This window comes from Trachinotus anak, unplaced genomic scaffold, assembly GCF_046630095.1.
Source record: "Trachinotus anak isolate AG129_WGS33_773 ecotype Australia unplaced genomic scaffold, CSIRO_AGI_Tana_v1 ptg000021l, whole genome shotgun sequence".
Taxonomy (NCBI): Eukaryota; Metazoa; Chordata; class Actinopteri; order Carangiformes; family Carangidae; genus Trachinotus; species Trachinotus anak.
Window position 1 is genome coordinate 7,009,100 of NW_027273872.1, and position 19,863 is coordinate 7,028,962.

The 19,863-nt window shown below is 41.2% G+C and overlaps 1 protein-coding gene across 1 annotated transcript; it reads left to right on the forward strand.

The window, feature by feature from the left end:
• The first annotated feature begins 1,656 nt into the window (after nt 1-1,656).
• Nucleotides 1,657-19,261, forward strand: elovl6 (ELOVL fatty acid elongase 6). Its single transcript, XM_071457216.1, has 4 exons — nt 1,657-1,954; nt 15,554-15,685; nt 16,305-16,456; nt 17,550-19,261. The coding sequence occupies exons 1-4, from the start codon at nt 1,872-1,874 to the stop codon at nt 17,987-17,989; spliced, it is 807 nt and encodes a 268-aa protein (XP_071313317.1). The 5' UTR covers nt 1,657-1,871; the 3' UTR covers nt 17,990-19,261.
• The last annotated feature ends 602 nt before the right edge of the window (nt 19,262-19,863 follow it).

Genomic DNA, 19,863 nt, shown 5'->3' on the forward strand with positions numbered 1-19,863 from the left:
TGTGCTTAAAGTCCAAGTCATGCTGCAATATAGTCAGAAGACATGATCAGCCCACCATCCAAAGGTAAGTCTGAGCACAGCCTGCAAGTCGGTGCTGGAACCAAATCTGAAGAAAGCATCACTGTGTGTGTGTGTGCGTATGTTTGTGTACATGTGCATACGTTTGCATTTGGCTCCAGACTTGAAGTCATTATCTAGGTGAAAGTTCAGACAGGCGGTGCCACCACCTTTTTGCGAGATGAAGAAATAGCTTCCACCTGGCAAGGTTGATAAAGCAGCCATTATATCAGATTTTCAAAGCGTTGAGAAATGATTGTGTAACAGAGTGGCACATCAGGCTAGTAATGCTAAACTGACTAGATATGATATAATGGAGTCGATTAACTATTTATTGACACTAATATCATGAAACCTTCGATTTAACAGATAAAAAGAGGCATTGCAGCACTTCTAGTAAGCAAGTGATGAGGGATAGAAACTGGATAGAAACATCCCTAAAAGTAAAGTGAGAATGTTTTTAAATGTCATGAACATTTTTATTTATCTATTAACCCCATACAAAGCATAGTAAACAGAAAAAAAAAAACTAAATTATTTTAATATCCGGTGTGCCTTTTCTCCACGTACACTCGCACACAGATATTGAAGGTATTTGGCAGGTAGGCTGTTTCATAACTTGCCATCTGTTGCGGAACTCCTTGTTCTTGTCACTGAAGATAGTCCTTATGACTCAAGCTGTGTGTTTGGGGTCGTTGTCGTGCTGCAGAATGAATTTAGGACTTAATGATGCCCACCCCCCCACCCCGCCCCCCCACCCTTAATGCCTGATGGAGGACGATCGAACAGTAACCTAAAGTGCCTCAGATCCCTGCACAGTACTGTACATGTAAAGTCCACTGAGTCAATGTTGTTCCGACATAAATAAACTTGACATCTCAAGATCTGATCTGAATTAAATTGACTAAACTGACCTGAAGTGAACTAACCTGAACTGTGCAGAGACTGAAGTGCAACAGCGTGCAACTCTTGTCACTAAAGATCATCCTTATGACTCAAGCTGTGTGTTTGGGGTCGTTGTCGTGCTGCAGAATGAATTTAGAACTTAAATGCCTGATGGAGGACAATCTAACAGTAACCTAAAGTCCCTCTGTGCAGGGAGCACAGTACTGTACATGTAAAGTCCACTGAGTCAGTGTCGTTCTGACACAAATAAACCTGACTTCTCTGAATTAAATTGACTAAACTGACCTGAAGTGAACTAACCTGAACTGTGCAGAGACTGAAGTGCCACAGCATGCAACCACAGCATAAGATAATGGTGGGGGGGTGGGGGGGTTATGTTTGCAGAGCTGCTCATGCAGTACAAATATTATGTGACTATAAAGTAAGCAAAAGTGGCATGAATGTGATTAAACTCAATGTTAGTCAATGCTCACTCATTTGAAACAGCTCAGAGGGGTAGCCTATATAACCACTTGTATAAAAAGTCATCAAATGTTTTTAAATATGATGTTATTATCACTGTATATGACATGGGGACCCTGCAGTTTGACTTAGTCCCCACCACAGAAGTAGTGTACATATATACAGCTTTAAAACACCCGAAACCCAGCGGCGTCAGGACCCGGGGGGCGCCTTCCTGAGGAAGAGGGCGTCGGCTCGCTCCGCCGGTAAAAAGGAGGAAGGTGCCGCCGCCGAGCTGCTCGCGCACAACCCGCGAGGTCCGGAGCAGCAGCAGCGCGAGCGATGCGAGTCGAGGGCCGCGAGGAGACCGACTAAGCAAACCGACAGCTCGTCCGGTCAACGTCCGGTTAACGTCCGGTGAACGTCCCGTTTCCAGCGGCGCCCACAGCGAACACAGCGCAGCGAGCATGTCGGTGCTGGCTCTGCAAGAGTACGAGTTCGAGAGGCAGTTCAACGAGGACGAAGCCATCCGATGGATGCAGGAGAACTGGTGAGGACCGGGCAGCGCCTCGGTGGCTTTCTTTTTCTTTTGTTATTATGTATTCATTTATTTAACAGCACATCATTGTGAAGGAGTTTCCACTGCAGAGTGAAGGCGCTGTGTGCGTGTTGAATGTGAGCAGGAGGCTGTTAGCGGCGCGCCGGGATTAAACCTCGCCGTATCCTCTTAAACCAGGCGCTCTGTCATCGCTGCCGCCTGCGCCTCTGAAAATGAACAAATGTCCACGCAGGCCCGGAGCGGCGATGCTCTGCCACACTTCAGCCCGCTTCAACGCCGCAAGGCTCGGCGTCGGTCCGTTATGCATCTTTTCACGGGTGGGCTTTTGTCCTCGGTTTCCTGTGATTTCTTCTCCCGGCATCAGTTACCGCGATACTGCTGTAAAGGTCATCCATGGCTCCAGCTGCCTCATCCATTTACACAGTCACTGGCCCAGTCTGTTATTGAACCAAGCCTGGACATAGGCTGGTAAACATCTCCATCATCCTTTGCTTTTTTTTTTCTTCCAGACAAACCTTTATTTCAGTGAGAGTGGACGACTGCACAGATATCCCATTTCAATCCCATCATGTTAGGTTTGCTCTGTATGAAAACGGTTAGGGCTGCAGAAAAAATGGTCAAGTGGCCATCACAAGCTCCAAAAAGCCAACCAGCAGTCCAAAACCGAAAGATGCTGAAAGACAAGTACCAAAGCTGTACATTAAAGAATTTGGAATCAGACAAATATTTGGTATTTTTGCTTGAAAAATGACTGAAATTCATTAATTCATGAACTAAAATAAATGGCAATTAATTTTCTGTCTCATTTATTAATAGATTATTGTTTTCAAATTCTGAAAATGAGCTTTTTGGAGAATACTGATTAACCAGTAATTTATCAATTACTTAACAAGCTGCAACAGAGTGTGTAGTGTATTTCATGAAACTTTGGCATCACTGAGGACCATGATTTAAAATGAAAACGAATCCTCTGTCATTATTTACGCAGGGCAGTGTCTGCCAGGCTTTGCACAAACTGCAAGATTACACCGGACTGATATTTGACTGCTGCTGCAGGAGTTAAGTAAATATTGCTTTGTGCTTGTGCATGTTGATGCATTTCAAATGTAGGTCGTCTGCAGGTCCGTCCAAACCTACTTTTCATGGACTCACTGAAAAAAGTCTTTGTCGTCAAGGTCCACGCCAGGTTGTATGAGAAATGGTTCGAAGCAAAACAAAATGAGTCATGCGTAAAGTTAGCATAGGCTTCATTAAGCATTCAGTGGCAGTGGGTTTGTGGAAAGCAGCACACGGTGAGCAGGGGGCTTTCGTCTGGCTTCCTCTGTCATCTGTCTGAAGTGCCTGTAGGAAAAGAGACACATTTAGCTTATTATTTTTAACACAAATTTGGATTGAGTGGTGCTCTTGGGGCCAGTCTTACAACAGTCCCATTCTTATTCATTGAAATGGAATTTGTTTGTGTATGTGTGTGTGTGTGTGTGTAAAAGAGAGTGAGAGAGAGGGAGAGAGAGAGAGTGTGTGTAGGAGCTGTCCATACCCTGGTACTGACAACGGGCCAATAACGTTCATCTTCTGATGTCTGCTGACAGAGCATTAGCCAATCACGTTGCAGCTGATCTGTGCTGACTTCTCTCTGCTGCTCCTGTAGTGGAGGGTGTCAGACTGGGCCAGTGCATATGGCCGATAGAGGCGACAACCACAGCAAATGGGATTTGATGTGTTGTTCATTACATTCATAATGTACAGGAAGCCAATGAACTAGGTGTGACATGTTTTTGTGACTCGAGGGTGAGACGGAGAAAGGAAAAACACAACAAACGTAAACAAGTCTGACTGCGTATATCATGCAAAACAGAAACAAATGAAGCTGTTGTTGAATGGTGAGTTCTGTAGGACACTTGAAAACCAACTGCAGTGATTTTTTTTTTTTTTTTTTTTTTTTTTTAGCTGTGCAGTGGTTTGAATCACAGACTTGCACCCCACACCCTTATTTATTTATGTAGCCTGGGGTAAGGCTGCAAACCTCTGCTAGGGTCCAGAAGTTACATCCACTAAAATAAGAGCAAATGCTCTTTAAAATAGTTTTTGGCTGACAAATGTTTCACTTAGCACAAGGGTTGGGTGTTTTCATGGGTGGTTCACTTTGCTTCTGATGCTGTTTATGAACGTCAGTACTGGTTTCAGGTTCAGTTTCTGACACATTATTTGAATTAGATAAGAAACCAAACGTGCTAAGAGCAAAATATATCTGGATTTAAGCTGCCATGGACAGTCATAAATGACAATGTATTTTCTAAAATTTAGTCACATAGTCAAGAACATTACAAATGTTCCTCAGATGAAAGTTTATGTTTTTACCAGAGATGTACTGGATTTTGGCACATTATTACAACATCTGCAGATATCTCCTAGTTTAAAAAATCTGAGCACAATATTGCTTAATATTACATCATTATCATTGTACAGTGATGCAGGAAATGCTGTGTTGTTCACTTCTGGGTTCTAGCTCCATCATAAACTTAAACAACCTTTATTTCCGCAATTTACTGAAGTTCAGTAGGTGCAAACTTCACAAGTGTGTTCTGTAGCCTGAAACATTTAATCATGTTGCACTTAACAACTGAGTCAGTGATGCCACAGCAGGTGTTTTACCTTTGACCACCTTTTTATGCAGTGACATGAATGATTGGGGTGAGGTCAGAACTGCAACATGCTTGACAGTTTGAACTTAGTGGCTCAATATTGTAGGTGAATAATTATCCTTTTTTTTCTTCCCACAATCATAACCCATGAAACATGAAATCTGAGTTAAAACAAGTTCTGAGTAGATATGAAAAAAGCTTTTTGTAGTAGATTTTACCGGTAATATACAGTAAAAATACATGAAAGTTTTGGAAATACTAATTTGTCAGAGGAGAGGCGGAGCAGACTACCAGAGATGGAGGATCGGTGCTGATAAATGACTGTCAATCAAGAAAACTATTCAGACCTCAAAGGTAAGACAAATTTATGGTGATATCACCTAAAAATGTATTTTGTCAGAAACCTTGGCTATCACGCTTTTTATTCAGGAGTACGAGTTTTATCTAAATGTGACCATTGAAGCCACTGAACCGACACATTGTTCAGCCCTGGTGATAACACAAACCAACCAGGGCAGAGAGGCAGATATGGGTAGATGGGTGGTCCATTTTAGCCATGAGTGTCCAATGTGCTCAGCCAGTAAGGTAACTAGTTGAAATAACATGCAGACCACTATCATTATACCAAGGGCCAGATGATATTGTTGCGTTTTGGGAGGAAAAACTTTGACATTTCAAATGTAATCTGAGCTGTTAAATGAGTCAGAAACTGTTTTGTTTCGGATGTTTTTAGGTCAGTTGTGTTGACGAATGGAGTTCATTCACTATTCTTAGTTTACCCTGTGGCATTTCACTTTTCATCACTTTCAGGGATGACACATTCAAGGTAAAATATTTGTGTTTTAGAAAGAAATTTTGTGTCCTGTCTAGTGCTTTGGCTAAAGTAATGCATGTGTTTGCAGCGATGAATGGAGACTGGCACCCTGATCTGATGTGGAGGGCAGCAGACAGCTCAGCATTGTGAAGCAAGGACAATTAAGCAGCTGATTGACAGAAGATTAGGCAGAGGAACGACTGGACGTGGATGTAGATGCTGTTATTTATCGACAGCATCAGTATCAACTCATACAACAAGCACAAACACATGAGGCGCAGGGCAATACACTAGCTCTACATTTGAAAGACCTCTGTCTTGAATTTGACAGAGGTGACATGTCAGTCACGCTTGTCAGACAATACTGATCATGTTGAGGTCCACCAACTCAAAGTCATCAGTGGAATTGACAGGGCTGATCAAATGCCACTGTAGTATCTGCATGTATCATTTAAGACATGGGGGAAAAAAACAACAACTTTCTTCTCCTTCACATTTTGCTGCTGTCAGTGCTTTCCTGTTATTTCAGGGGTGTCAGCAGCGTCACATAGCACCTGGGACCTGACGATTGCGTGCACAGTGAAGAGACGTTCATCTCAGCTAGAAGCTGGCATGTCAGCTGGGTGATATTAATATCAGTGACTCTTTGCTGTCACACACTCTTAAACCCCTTGGCACTTGTCGCTCTGTTCAACACATATCCTTCAACTGTGGGATACGATCAGGAGAAGACTGGCTCTGCTACAGATAAATAGAATAGGGAATAGGACTTAAAATAGCTTGGTTGGCTACAGTTTTAGTAGGTAGTGGAAGTTGTTTCTTTACATGTGACAAGAACTGTAGTCCCAGGACTTCTTCTTTCCTCTTCCAAAATTCACTGATTGCATTCAGCATTTACACATTTTTCTGCCATAATCCTCTGTAATAGAGGCGTTTACTTGTGTAGCTCTTAAATGTATTGTGTTTTTTGTGTTGAATGCTTTTCCAGGCTATTTGTCTGCTTTTGGTGAAATACCATAGGTTTACATATGTGCTGTCACCATTTTTCTAAATAGAGTAAAAGTTAAATCAAACTCATAACGTGCGTTTCATTTCAGATTATATTGTGATGTGTGATGTGATGTACAGGAATTTAAGATAGTTTGGAGAGACAGCAGCGTTCCCAGCCATTACAGTTACAGCTTCTAGCATGACAACACTGGCAATGTTGCTAGATTCATCATTAATATGGTATTAACAGGACATAAACACAAGGCAACCAGGGCACAACATAAAGAAAAGCGGATCATTTAATTGACAGATTACTTGTTTTATCAAATGTGGTGGAGAAATGTCATTGAAAATAATCGAATACCAGGCTGCTGTGTAGTACTCTAGTATGTGTCATTCAGATGGAGCTCTTGCGTTGGGTGGGTGCATTTGGGATTTGTGTTTTTTATTTTCCTGTAGTAATGCAAATAATGCAATTCGGTGTGATAGGTAAAATCTGCTGCAGTGTGTTTTTTGTTAGGATTGCCATGTTTTGCACTGTGGCATTGTTGTCCTAAAGAGAGCTGTTACCTACCGTTACACACATCTTCAACCTGCTGACTCACTCTGTACTCCCACAGACGTCATCACTCCTCATTGCCATGCAGGTTGCTGGGAATCTGTGTTCTCTGTTTTTGAAAAGCCTCTGGGGTAGGTAGCACACCCTGCGGGTCTCCGCACTTTTGATGGATCTCTGGTGGTTTTGCCTTGGACTGATAATCGCAGATGCAGAGCCTGAGAATGCTGCAGTGTGAATGAACAGTGAGATCTTATTTGTGGTCTGTTTCGTTAGTGTTTGCTTATTAGTCCCATGATTTGTATGATTCAGCTGCTCTGATGTTTTTACTGTCACACAGAAAGCTAATCATTTGCTTTTTTCATATCATAGCTCATTCACTAGTCCTGAAGGTCAGGTTCCTGGGATTTGATGAGTTAAGGAGATAAGTCTCTTCTGTCCGAGTCTCATGTTACTCTCTCAGCCCAAGAGCAGTGCAGACCTATTGTCTCAGAGCCCTGCTGTTGGATGGATGAGACCAGTAGATGCACCCATATTAAATTTGGCATCAGGGTATCATTGCACTGGTCATAACATAGCTTGTTTCCTTTTTTTCTAAATAATATTTGTTTGTCGGTGCTCCTCTTCCTAGTGACTTACACAGAACAGAAACAGTGCAATAATGTATTGTATGAATAATTTAAAGCTACAGTGCAGAAGGTATGGGAGAGGTGGGAGGAACAGACGTTTTTAAAATGTTCAATAAAGAATTAGTTTTAAGGTGGGGTAGTAAAAATGAGGCTGTATTTTATAACCACAGTGGACTGTCTTCTGTTTGTATTTTAAAGCGTTTCTTGTGTCCTGAATTGAATGCATAGTCTATTATACAAACTACCAAAGAGATTTTTCAGTCTGGGCTAAATTAAATGGGAGAACTCCACAACTGAACAAAAAGTAAGCGAACACTGACATGAATTATTTTTCTATTTGAAGAAATAATTCATTCCCAAGAGGTTCCTGTTGATGGTCAAAACAGTAAATCTATGAAGTTCCGGTTCTGCATGCTGCTGCCATTTGAATGAGAGCAGCACATGGTGATGTTGATCAGTCCTGACCATGTTAACCCAGAATCCACCCCAGGCTTGATGTTTGCTTGGTTGCTCTCCTTCTCACAACTGGTGAGGTCAGAGATGAAGATGTGGGCTGGCTCCTCACTCCAGGTCTGCCTGGGGTGTTGCTGCTTTCTGGTTTCAGTTTCAGATTTCATCAGGCTTGGATGCAGATAAAGAAAAGAGCAGTTAGTTGTAATTTCTCTTTGATTTCAAGGGAAATAAATATTGTAATATGTTGTAATGTGTTGTCTCATAACACACTTGGTTGTCCAAGTAATAGCTTTTGCATTAGGTATACATTAGGCCTGTAAATGGGCCTTAGAAAACATTTGGATATGTCACAATAGGAAAAGCAGAGTATAAATGCTAAACTATTGATACATAAAAACAGGTGGATGGAAATCCATCTGTTAATGTTATTAGTGCCACCTGGGCTTTCCTTACTATAGCTCTTGAAAATGCGTTGGTGTAAATGGAGTATGATTGACAGTGCCCTGTCAGTTCTGTTGAATCCCAAACAGTAATATTTGCCATTCAAATCAATAATGGATATTAAATGTATATAAACTGAAAAAATGTCATTGCCTAAGTGTATGTGTAGGCACAAGCAGGTGCAGTGTGAGTGGTATTGTTCTTATACTTAGCAGCACACTGTCTGTGTACCTGCATGATTTAAAAAGTGCATCTTAAAGATGGCAGATAAGGAAATTATCCTCAGCTAACACCAAAATATCCCCACCCTCTTAGCACATTTTAGCTTTTCTTGGCATATTATCTCCATCAACTTTAAGTCAGCGGAATAGCGTGGCTTACATGCAGTACATAATTGCATTACAGCCCTCTGCAGTTCCAGGAATGTCGATCGTGTCACCCTCATGCTTGACTGTACGTGTGTGTGCCATTATGTGCCGCTAGTAGAGCACAGGATAGAAACAAATTGGGGACCCTTTCATTTAAACATCAGTCCACAGCACCACCAGTGGGCAGAAACTGCAGTGTGCCTTTTAACTGATACTGTTTAGAGCACAAACCTTATTGATTGAGCTCACATGGCCGTCCCCATGGTGCCACACTCAGGCCAAATTTTCCATGTGTTATACCAGAACTTCTAAAAATGGTAAATATTTTGTTGATTTTTTTTACACCCATCCAACATGATACAGTGTATTTTCAGTCATTTCTTCACAATGTCAAAGCTGAACAAATAGTGTAGTCGTAGACTGTTGAGGCTTCTCTCACTGTACCGTCTGAAAAGAAGCCCAGCATTTGTGGTCTTTTGAACACAGTAAGTGTACAGTATAGAGACACAGTCAAGGTGAATGGTAGAAGTGTATGCATTGTGCTTATACTGTTGAGTGTCAGTCAATATAAGCTTCCTACAAGCCATTTGTCTTTCTGCTTAAAATAAGCATGACTCAAGATGTTCTTAAGCACTTAACAGGCTGAAATAATAACCGCTAAACAAAAGTGTTCTTCTATTGCCTGAATAGACAAATGATCCTTTCATTTGGGCCACCAGATGCAGGATGAACCGAACAAATGGTAGTCAATTTACGAGGTTGGTAATTTTAAGTCCCACCAGAAACCCAATGCCGTAACAGGAAAAAGGTGGGTGTGTTGCTAACTGGATTATATCTGGGTGCTTCCTGGATGGCAGCTTATTCTGTAATAGCTAGGTCTTACTTACAGCACCTCTTGGTCTTATTTTGTGGTTTGCTGCTCATCCTACACTTTGGCACAGTAACTCTGATTGCCTTTCCACGGTTTTAGATACAGAGCAGTGACAGGGAATAGAGTTGTACACCCTGGACTGTGCGTGCGTGATTGTATGCACAGTTCAGGGCACATTTGTTGTGCATGCAGTTGCGTATGCACATGTGACACTGTAAACATATGCTTTGGTGAGACAGACACCAGCTCACTGGCACAGGCGTGCAGACTCATCCTCAGACTGCAAACTCAGGATTATGTAACGAGTGAAATCTCCTGGACCAGCTAATACAGATCCAAGTTCCACAGCAGGTTACCCAGCAGCTTTATACAGCACTGCTAGTGGGGGAGGGGAGGGTCTACAGGATCAGCATCCTCATTATACTATGTACTGTACTGAAGAGGCAACATGCAAGTACACAGTCCTCCAAAAACCACAGGCAGAAAGTTCACATCTCTGTTGTGATTTACTGTCACAGTCTTCTTGTTTACTATAAACTGTGTGTGGGATTTGGTGTCTTTTCTTAGTAGTCTGGCAGTCTTGAAGTTAGAATAGCAAATCCTTACAGCCTCAAGAACGACATGTTTAGTGGAACCTATTTGGTGTGGGTAGTTTTGTCAGGCCACAGTGGCACAGGACAGCTCTAGAGTTTTGGTTTGTTGACGTTATTTTCTTAACTCTGTCAAATATGAGTAGCTTTTTTTTGTGATATTCCAGATATTCAGCATGATTTGGCAGCAGTGTAAACTGGGCCAGTGCCCAGCGTCTCACCCTGTGATAATAATCACACATGAGAGAATGAGATGCCGGAGATGCCTAACCTACCTAACTGAGCAGCTCCTGTGTATTATCCTGGCTGTACACACCGATCATGATCTCTTAAGTTGGTGGTTTTCATGTAAACTAATATATGACTCAGTGCATGTTTCAACAAAATAAGGAATATCAAGAACACACAGCATATGATTTATGTTGTGAACCCATTTTCTCTATAACAAACAGAAATATAACATCTTAGTTTATTTCAGTATACCAAGCTTTGTGGAGATTAAAAACATCATATAAACACTTTGAATGTGTTTAATTTATATAATGCATCTGGGACACTTTTTTTTTTTTTTGCTGCTTACTGTTATGTTGGATGAAATCTCAGCAAGAGGAAAGTAGCTGGTTTCCAGCCATGCAGAAAGCAAGAAATCTCTGCTGATCCTCCCAAAAAGAGCTCTGACGTTGTACTTTTTCATTTGTGCTGCCTCGGCCCACACTGACAAACAGCACAGTCAAGCCTCTTGCCACACCTCTAATGTATTGTCCTGTGCAGATATAAGTCAGGATCAGGGGTGCGAGGTGCAGTGCTTGGCTTTGTCCCTTTGTCTTTCCACGATTTTTTTTATTTGTACAAAATGTCATGAGGTTGTCCTGTCTGATGTTTCTAGGCCTTTTATCACTAATCAAAGGATTGATTTGCCTTATTATCTTAGAAGCCCCCCCCCCACCACACAATTAGTTTCTGAATTTGCGGTTGGTAAATGAGAATGGAGTAAATGGGAGTCTCTGATCTTCTTAGTCCTTGCACCAGGAGAGAACTCTTTCTTCTGCTGTGTTGTAAGGTGTCCTTCAGTGCCTTGAAAGTCGGCTATAAATAAAATGTGTTATTAATATTATTTTTATTCAAGGATCCATATAAAGTCTCAACATTCACAGAATGGAATAATATGATACCTACTTTAATTTCAGCAAGGCTCCACCAGAACGGTTTAAATGAGATAGTCTGGGAATTTTTTTGGTGACTACATACACCAGACTAGTGTCAGTGTCTTGATCCTCAAGTCAGTCCAGAGTGTTTGTTTGTCCATTTTTAGAGTGTTTTTGTAAAAGGGAGAAATCTGTGCCGGTGGTGAAGCAGTTTGCTGAATGCTTGGTATTGATCAACAACCTCTGGATCATTTTGTTTCTGCCCTGCAGTGACAGTATTTGTTTTTGCCCTGACATGATTAAAAGACTGTATCACTATAATGTATGATGGCTTTTGGCCTGTTTCAAGGAGCAGAAAACCCTGTTTTATTTTACTTGTGTGAATCTGAATGCTGATAGTCATGGGTGGAGCTGTAGAGACACAGGGAAGCATGAAGGGATGATGTGAATTCACACTGATGTCTCAAATACATTCCTGTGACTGCAGACATAGCTTGGCTGCAGCTGGCAATTCAGAGCCTTTTGCAAAGACAACAGCAGCACCTCCCCCACCACCTCCACACCAACTTGTCAGCTTTGACCATGCCCTTGGGTTTCTTTACCCTTTATTATTTTTTTCTGACAGCAGTGGAATCCATCTTCTAAACACACTGCAGGAGGCAATGCACATCTCCACCTTTGGCTTAGTCGAAAGCACATAATGACAATGATAAAACACAGAGAATGACAATATTCCTCCTATATACCCTTATGCACGGGATAGATATTTATAATCAAAACAATATAACCCACATGAAAATCTGCAGATGTATTTTGAAACGTAATATGAAAATACTGTTAATTATCTGTTTGGATTTTATACAACCTGTAGCAACGATAATGCATTACAACTGGCCATTGTTCATGCAGATGTCTGCAATACTTTTGTGTATAGATTTAAGATAAGAAATGAAACACAAACACATAATGAGGATGCAAGTATAACAGCTTTATTCCCCACTTTTACTGCACAGGAATAGTTGGAACGTAAATGAAAACCGTGGTTGAGGTTATCAGTGCTTGGGCTTTAGGGGAATCGGTTCTTATGTAATTACAACGTATAGTATATCTAATTCTTTAAGTATAAGGTAACATAATCCTTAAGAATTTAGCAGTAAGCTTTTAATCTAAACTACAGTCCTGTCAGTATTTAATGTAGATTGATGAGTGCACTGTAGCACAAGGGGTAAATAGTTTAGTCTCTTTGAGCTGTGACCAGCAAATGTTTGGGATTTTACTTAATAAATTACTTAAAGGATCCTATGTAACTTATGGTTAAACAGTGGCCACTAGAATGGTGGTAAATGCTAAAATGAATTGTAACCGTAACACAAAAGTTTCTTTTATACAAAACATCTGTCTGAAATTTGCTAACATTAGCTCCCTTTAGCTACTGGTCATACCAGACCAAGCAAGGATGGATACTCAGCAAAAGCAGAGTATATTGTGTTGAGCTAAGTGTGTGTTTTTTGGTTCATGAAATAAAGTTTTATTTGTAAGTGGAAGAATGTGTTATTCTTGCTTTCTTGCTTTCTTTTCTTTCTTTCTTTCAAAAGTTGCATAGTCTCAATTTAAATGGTTAATTGATTATAAAATCAATCTTAATGTGATCAAATCATACGTGGTCTCTGCTGCTGCACTAAAGAAAACATTAGATGTCAAAAGTATACTGCACACTGCAGAATCACAGCCTAGGCCATATATCACTCTGACCTTTGACCTTATCTTGGGTGACGGTTCACTGAAGGGGAATGCTGAGATTGTTCCTCCCGGCCTGACTACAGTATGTAGGCCACTGTGTAATGTGTTGCTCTGTTGTCTCCTCGTTGGTGTGTGGTTGAGAAATGGTGATGTCATCCTGCAGTCCAACCCTGTTGTCATTCTGTGAAAGCTGCTCCTTTTGACTTTGACTGGGCTGCTTTGTCCTTTGTTCTCTGGAGGTGGCCTAAATCAGTTTCTGGGCCTCCTGCAAGAACGGAGAGGTGGCATCCTTCATCCTCGGAGTACTGACACACAATGGAGCCCGTTCTTTTCAACAATTGACACTGTTATCTTTGCCTGCTTGGTTACTGTTATAATAGAAATAGTTTAAGATTCAAATCCCTGGCAACGTTTTTCTTTTAGTGAGGAAAGGTGGAGACAAAGAGTGAGGCGATACACTCAGTAATAATGGTAGTGTTTCTCATAGAGTTGGTTATATGTGAAATGTATTGGAAAAACAGGTGGGAAATAGGAATGCCCCAAGCCCATCTGCAGCTTTGGCCTCAGGCAAATGTTGACCTGGTTGAGATACAACTGTTCAACACGACTGGCTCAATTTATAACAGCTGCCACAGCAACAATATCATTTTCACTGAGTAAATGTTTTCTTGTTACATGTATAATATATCATACAAGGTTTTTTTTTTTTTTTTTTTTTTTTGGTCTCGTGAAATAAAGACTTTTTCTCTGTCTTGCCCAGCTACACACCTGCTCAGCAAAACTAAGGGCTGTTATTGCGGTGCTCTGCTGAGGCTGCAAAACAGAACAGGATGGATTTGTGTTTACAGGTTGCATATGTCACGGCTCTGTGAGAAATGTTTGCATTTGTGTTGGAAGTAATACACAAACCATTTGAGCAGTGTGCGAGTGAGCTTGTGTGACCCTGAATAGAGACACAACTTGTCTCTTGTATAATACAATAGTGCACATTACAGTAAGGCTTTGAATAGAATAATATACTTCAGTTAGGGTTGGGCTGATGCCTGATGGCTGACTGTCATCACGATGTTGAGCCCAGCACCCTGACCCCCCTGGAAGCGATGCTCAGAACCTGCTAAAATGAGAAGCTGCAGGTGAAGCAGAACAAAAACAACATCACTGATGTGCAGCATCATTCCTTGAACTAGTTTTGTACAACTCATTATTGCCAGTGCTATCAGTCCCAGAGCTCCCAGAATGCTTCATTCCTGGTCCCTTTGCAGTGTCCTCTGAGATCAAAGCTGATTTATTTTTTTATTTTTCCAAGGGTGTTGCCGTGTATGTCTCTTTTTTTTTTTTTTTTAAACTACACACATCTCTACTTCTGGCCACTGAGCAACCCTGCTGCAGGTCTTATTGCTTACTCATCACCTCATCATATTTTTCCCTAACTTTTTTGGCTAATGCTGCTCCAAACAATTGCTCAGCTCTCTGTCCAATAGACCAAGCAGTGTTTGTTCCCGTTTTAGGCAGCGTGCCCCCATCTTCTGTTGGTCCTAACTCAGCATCTAGTCTGTCGAATCACACCACCTGTGCTTTGTAATTTTGCTGAGTGCTAGGAAACGCTTTTATTTAGATTCAGTTGGGCCAGGTGATGCTTCATCACAAGTCCTCCACTTCATGTGGCACAGCAGTGACCTCTGACAAGTCAATTAAGGCAAACAGCATGGTGGGAGTTGGAGCTGAATAGAAGCAATAACTGTAAACTGAAAGCTAAGCATTTAGCGACAGACAGTTGGAGCTGGGCTTAAATCATTAAATCATTACTTCAGGCGTCGCTTGAACTCAGTGCAACTCGGGTCTGTGTTGTAAACAATATGTTGTACTTATTATAGTGGAGCTGCTGAAAGAGGAGCAGTTAGAGATGCAGACTTATGTTTGGTGTAGCTGTCTTTTAAAATAATTTTTGGGTTTAAAAGGACTACCGTAGTTAAAGTACTGTGCGTGAGTAATAGTAACTGCTCATTTAGTAAATACTGTGAAAATACTTTATAGCGAAGTTACAAAGAGAAAAACCCTCTTACACTGTTGGATATCATCAGTTTGAGATGGGCATAAATTGTGTAGTTTTGTGGACCAGAAATGCAGTGAGCAATAGCTGCTTGTAGTTTTAGGATGGATTTCTGACTGATCAATAGATGCGTGCTGCTCATGGCAGGATGCTCTCGGACTTGATGACATTAAGTAGCAGTTAAGCTGCCCAGTGTTTTCTGCTTGTGACTGTGTGAATATTAAGCAGGTTGTTTGCACGGGCAGGCAATTAAAAGTCAAAGAAAGGGTAATGTTAATCTCTTTACTGTTTGTGTTTACAGGAAGAAGTCCTTTCTCTTCTCTGCTCTCTACGCTGCCTGTATCCTCGGGGGCCGCCATGTCATGAAACAGAGGGAGAAGTTTGAGTTGAGGAAACCGCTGGTGCTATGGTCCCTCACGCTTGCTGTATTCAGGTGAGAAGGAGTTGACAGTAACTGTATGTGAATTTTCTATCACGTAGATGAACCCAAATTATTTGATGTGAAGATGACATGTAATTAAACTGTGTTTGGACGTGGCTTCGGTGCCTGTTAGCGACACATGCTGTTCACATCAGAGACAACCAGCAACAGGGAGAAACAGCAATGTTCTGTTGTGGAGCCATGAAACTTATTTACACATCATGTACATACAGTGTTTGGGACATCAGAGTCATCGCTTTGGAAATATGTAAATCCAGTTTGAGTAACTGAGAGATTGATGACATTATCCAGAGAGAAACTGAGTCATGGTTTATTTCAAACAAACTGCTAATGCAGTTTAATTTAGGCTGGAAAAAAATATGTAACTTGAATGTGTAAAAAAAAAAATAAAATTAAGACATCTAAAAAAAGCTGCAGCTGATACCAACACACACCAGGCATAGACTTCATATGCAGTATAGTGCATATGGACAGGGTATATAAGCCCCTCAGACTGCTGTACGTAAAAATACTATATTCTGACAACCTGCTCATGTATAGTAACTAAATGTACCACATATGTCCCACTACAATAATTTGCTGTGTCTGTATTGTCTCTCTGTCCATGTAGTATATTTGGTGCCATGCGTACTGGGAGCTACATGATGTACATCTTGATGACAAAAGGGCTTAAACAGTCAGTTTGTGACCAGAGCTTTTACAATGGGCCTGTCAGCAAGTTCTGGGCATATGCCTTTGTACTTAGTAAAGCACCAGAACTGGGTAAGTCAAACCTTCTTATGGCTTATATCTCATATGGCCATGTACACTGGTATTATAATGTTTCCCATAAAACAGCCTCTCCAAGTGAATAAACTGCTCATCAGAAGTGTTTTTTCTTAATATGCTTCAGTGGTTCAGTGAAGTTAGAGGCAACATTTAACACTACCAAATAACAATGCCTGTTATATCACTATCACTTATTTATGAATTCATAGCAACTGTTGTGTTTTCAGTTGCACTGCAATCGAATGTTGCAGTGACTTGACTTACTTTCTTTCCTTAATCAAATGCTAATGATATTAAGTATTAACATTTTTAATCAAATTCTAATAAATCATCAGTAGTGTTTGATTTCATATGCTTCTGCATTTGACATTTTCTCACTTAAATTCAACTGATGAACCTTTTATTTGTCCTTCTTTCCCATAAAATTCGACTTTACTACCTTATTTGAGGTTGTTATGTTTTATATTTCTGAGCATCCTTTTCTGCCTGTGTGGTTGCTTTTGTTCTGTGTCCCTCTGTGGCTTAAAGTGCCATGAACTCCAGGCTTAAACCTCGAGCAGTTGTTCCTCTCAGTGGGAACGAAAGGTGGCAGACGCTCACTGCCTCTGTTCTCTCTATCTGGTTGTTGTCCAAACCAGCATGAACATGATTGTGAGGGCTAGAAACCAGAGAATGGACAGTCACAAGGCAAGATAAGAGTCGCAAATTTACAGGAATTTTAAACTAAAACCATACACATATATAATGGGTGCTGTAAATACAGCTTTTGCTGTTACTTGTATTTCTGTGTATTTTTTAAAGGGCAGGCTGTTAAGTTGTTTGAAACATTTCAGTCCTCCTCTGTGTGCCAACAGCTTTGTGGTTTTACATAGTTCATTTAGCCAACATTTTCTGCATATTTGAGAGCAACCTGAATCATAGCCAGTCTTTCTGAATGGGCCAATGGTAATGATATTCTCTTTTCCTTCTGTTCCTATCCCTTCATTCACCCCACTTGTCATTATTCCCCTCCTCCTCCTGCTCTCCTCAAACTTCACCCATCTCTTGTACAACTCATCCTTCCAAACTTCCTCTGTCGTACCTCTAGGTGACACTCTCTTCATCGTCCTGAGGAAACAGAAGCTCATCTTCCTCCACTGGTACCACCACATCACCGTGTTGCTCTACTCCTGGTACTCCTACAAAGACATGGTGGCCGGCGGCGGATGGTTCATGACTATGAACTACTTGGTCCACGCCGTCATGTACTCTTACTACGCCTTGCGGGCGGCCGGCTTCAAGCTGTCGCGCAAGTTTGCCATGTTCATTACACTGACCCAGATCACCCAGATGCTGATGGGCTGTGTGGTCAACTACCTGGTGTACTCGTGGATGCAGCAGGGCCAGGAGTGTCCATCTCACATGCAGAACATTGTGTGGTCCTCCCTCATGTATCTCAGCTACTTTGTGCTCTTTGTCCAATTCTTCTTTGAGGCCTACATTGGAAAGTCCAAGTCGGCTATGGCTATCACCAAGAAGAGCGAGTAAAAAAAATGCCATAAGTATGGGAAGAAGGGAGATAATGAAGAAAAAGGGAGTTGGAAATGGAGAGCAGGGACCAGTGACTTGAGAGGGAGAGAGAGAGTGAGGGGGATGAAAGGGTTTGGATGATGGAGAGGTGGCATGGAGGCCGGGGGAGTGGGAGTGGGAGTGGGTGTGGGGTGGGCATGGGAGGGTGAAGAAGATGGCTGGTGTTTGTGCTTGAGCATTACTACTAATGTGCAGATCTAAAAAAGCCTCACTGGAGGTGACGTCTCCGTTGAGGGATGCTGAGGAAGCAGCGCCGCCATGATCAGAAGCCATCACGAGTTGTCCACCTGAAGTTTTAAAACTCCTTTTTTGAATTCACCATGAATAGTTCCTAAAACCTAAAAGATAACAAAAAGACAAAATTGCCAGATTAAAAAATTACATTTGCCACGAGCATATGTTTAAGTGATATTTAAAAAAAAAAAAAGAAATAAATAATAAAAAAAAGAAATTAATCAGTACATATGAAGATGGATGGAGTCAGTGTTAACTTGAGCCATCTGAGTATGTTTTTGTCTGTCTGTCGTCAGTGTTTGTTGTTTTGTTTTGATCTGTCAAAGAAAAGGTTTGAGACACTGGTGAGTGCTTGAAGCTCGCGTGTTGGTGGTTGATGTGAACTGATGGGGTGAACGGCACTGTATCTTCTGTGTCTTACATTGCAAAATGCGATATTTTTCTCAGGTCTTAGGTTATCTCTTTCTTAATATAATATGCATATCAAGACAACGTAGACATGTTTAACATCAGCACCGGTTTACAGTATGGCTGAAATTCATCCAGAATGGCCGCATAGTTGAAAAAAGTATGAATGAAACTGATTGGACTGACTGCCTCAGATGATCACACTGCTCCTAGGCATGATGGGAAACAGATGCTGACAGTGCCCTGCTTCACCATTTGTCATGACCTTGCAGAAGTTGCCGACCACACTTGGAAAATGACTTGCCATTGATTTCCAAACGCTTGTCTGTGTTTAAGGGTCCCTACCAGTGAAGAAAAAACGTCTGTTGGACATTGACAGCTTAATGGAGGACAAACATATTTATGTTTAGCAAAAGAAAAAAAAAATAAAACATGCAAATTGTCAAAATCTGCCGTATTGACTTTAAAAAAAAATAGTATGTATCCTTAATGGTGTCTGTTGTGCTATTGTGCATTTGCACTGTATCAATGTCAAAAACAATTGTTGCTGAAAAACGTAACGTATGAACAAAGAGTGCTAAAATGTGACGTGCCTGTGGTGTTCATTTTTTTTCCCAGCTGTGACATCTTGGCATTACACAATTCTTTTTTTGGTGCTGAACCTGAAAAGCCATTTTGTGGAATACCTGGCAGATTGACAAACAGTACGTAGGAAGGCCTGATAGTGATTATTGGCTCTAGATATCCAGTATATCTGTTCAGCTGTTTACATGAGGACACAGTATGCTTGCATGCATTTTTGAACGTATGTAGCAGTAATTACAGACAGTTTAGTTGCATAGCTTCTACTCTCAAGCATATCAGGGATTCCACTCTCTGGCTTCACCAGTCACTAACCTGAATGTGCGTCAGTGCTGGATAAAATTGGAAGGTGGCAGGTATAAACAGCACATATGACTTGAGTAAGTAAGCTAATGGGCTTAACCAATAAACCATTCCACAATTGCTGCTAGACCTGCATTTAAAAGTGTTCTTATCCACTGTAGCTGGCCTCCCCCTAGAGGTACAATTGTGCAATAAAGCTTAATCACTGAGACTAACTACATTTGTGCAAATACTGTAATATGGATGCATAGATCCTTCATTTAGGGTACTGACAATTTACATTTTCTGTAAATCAGAGGGTTCTC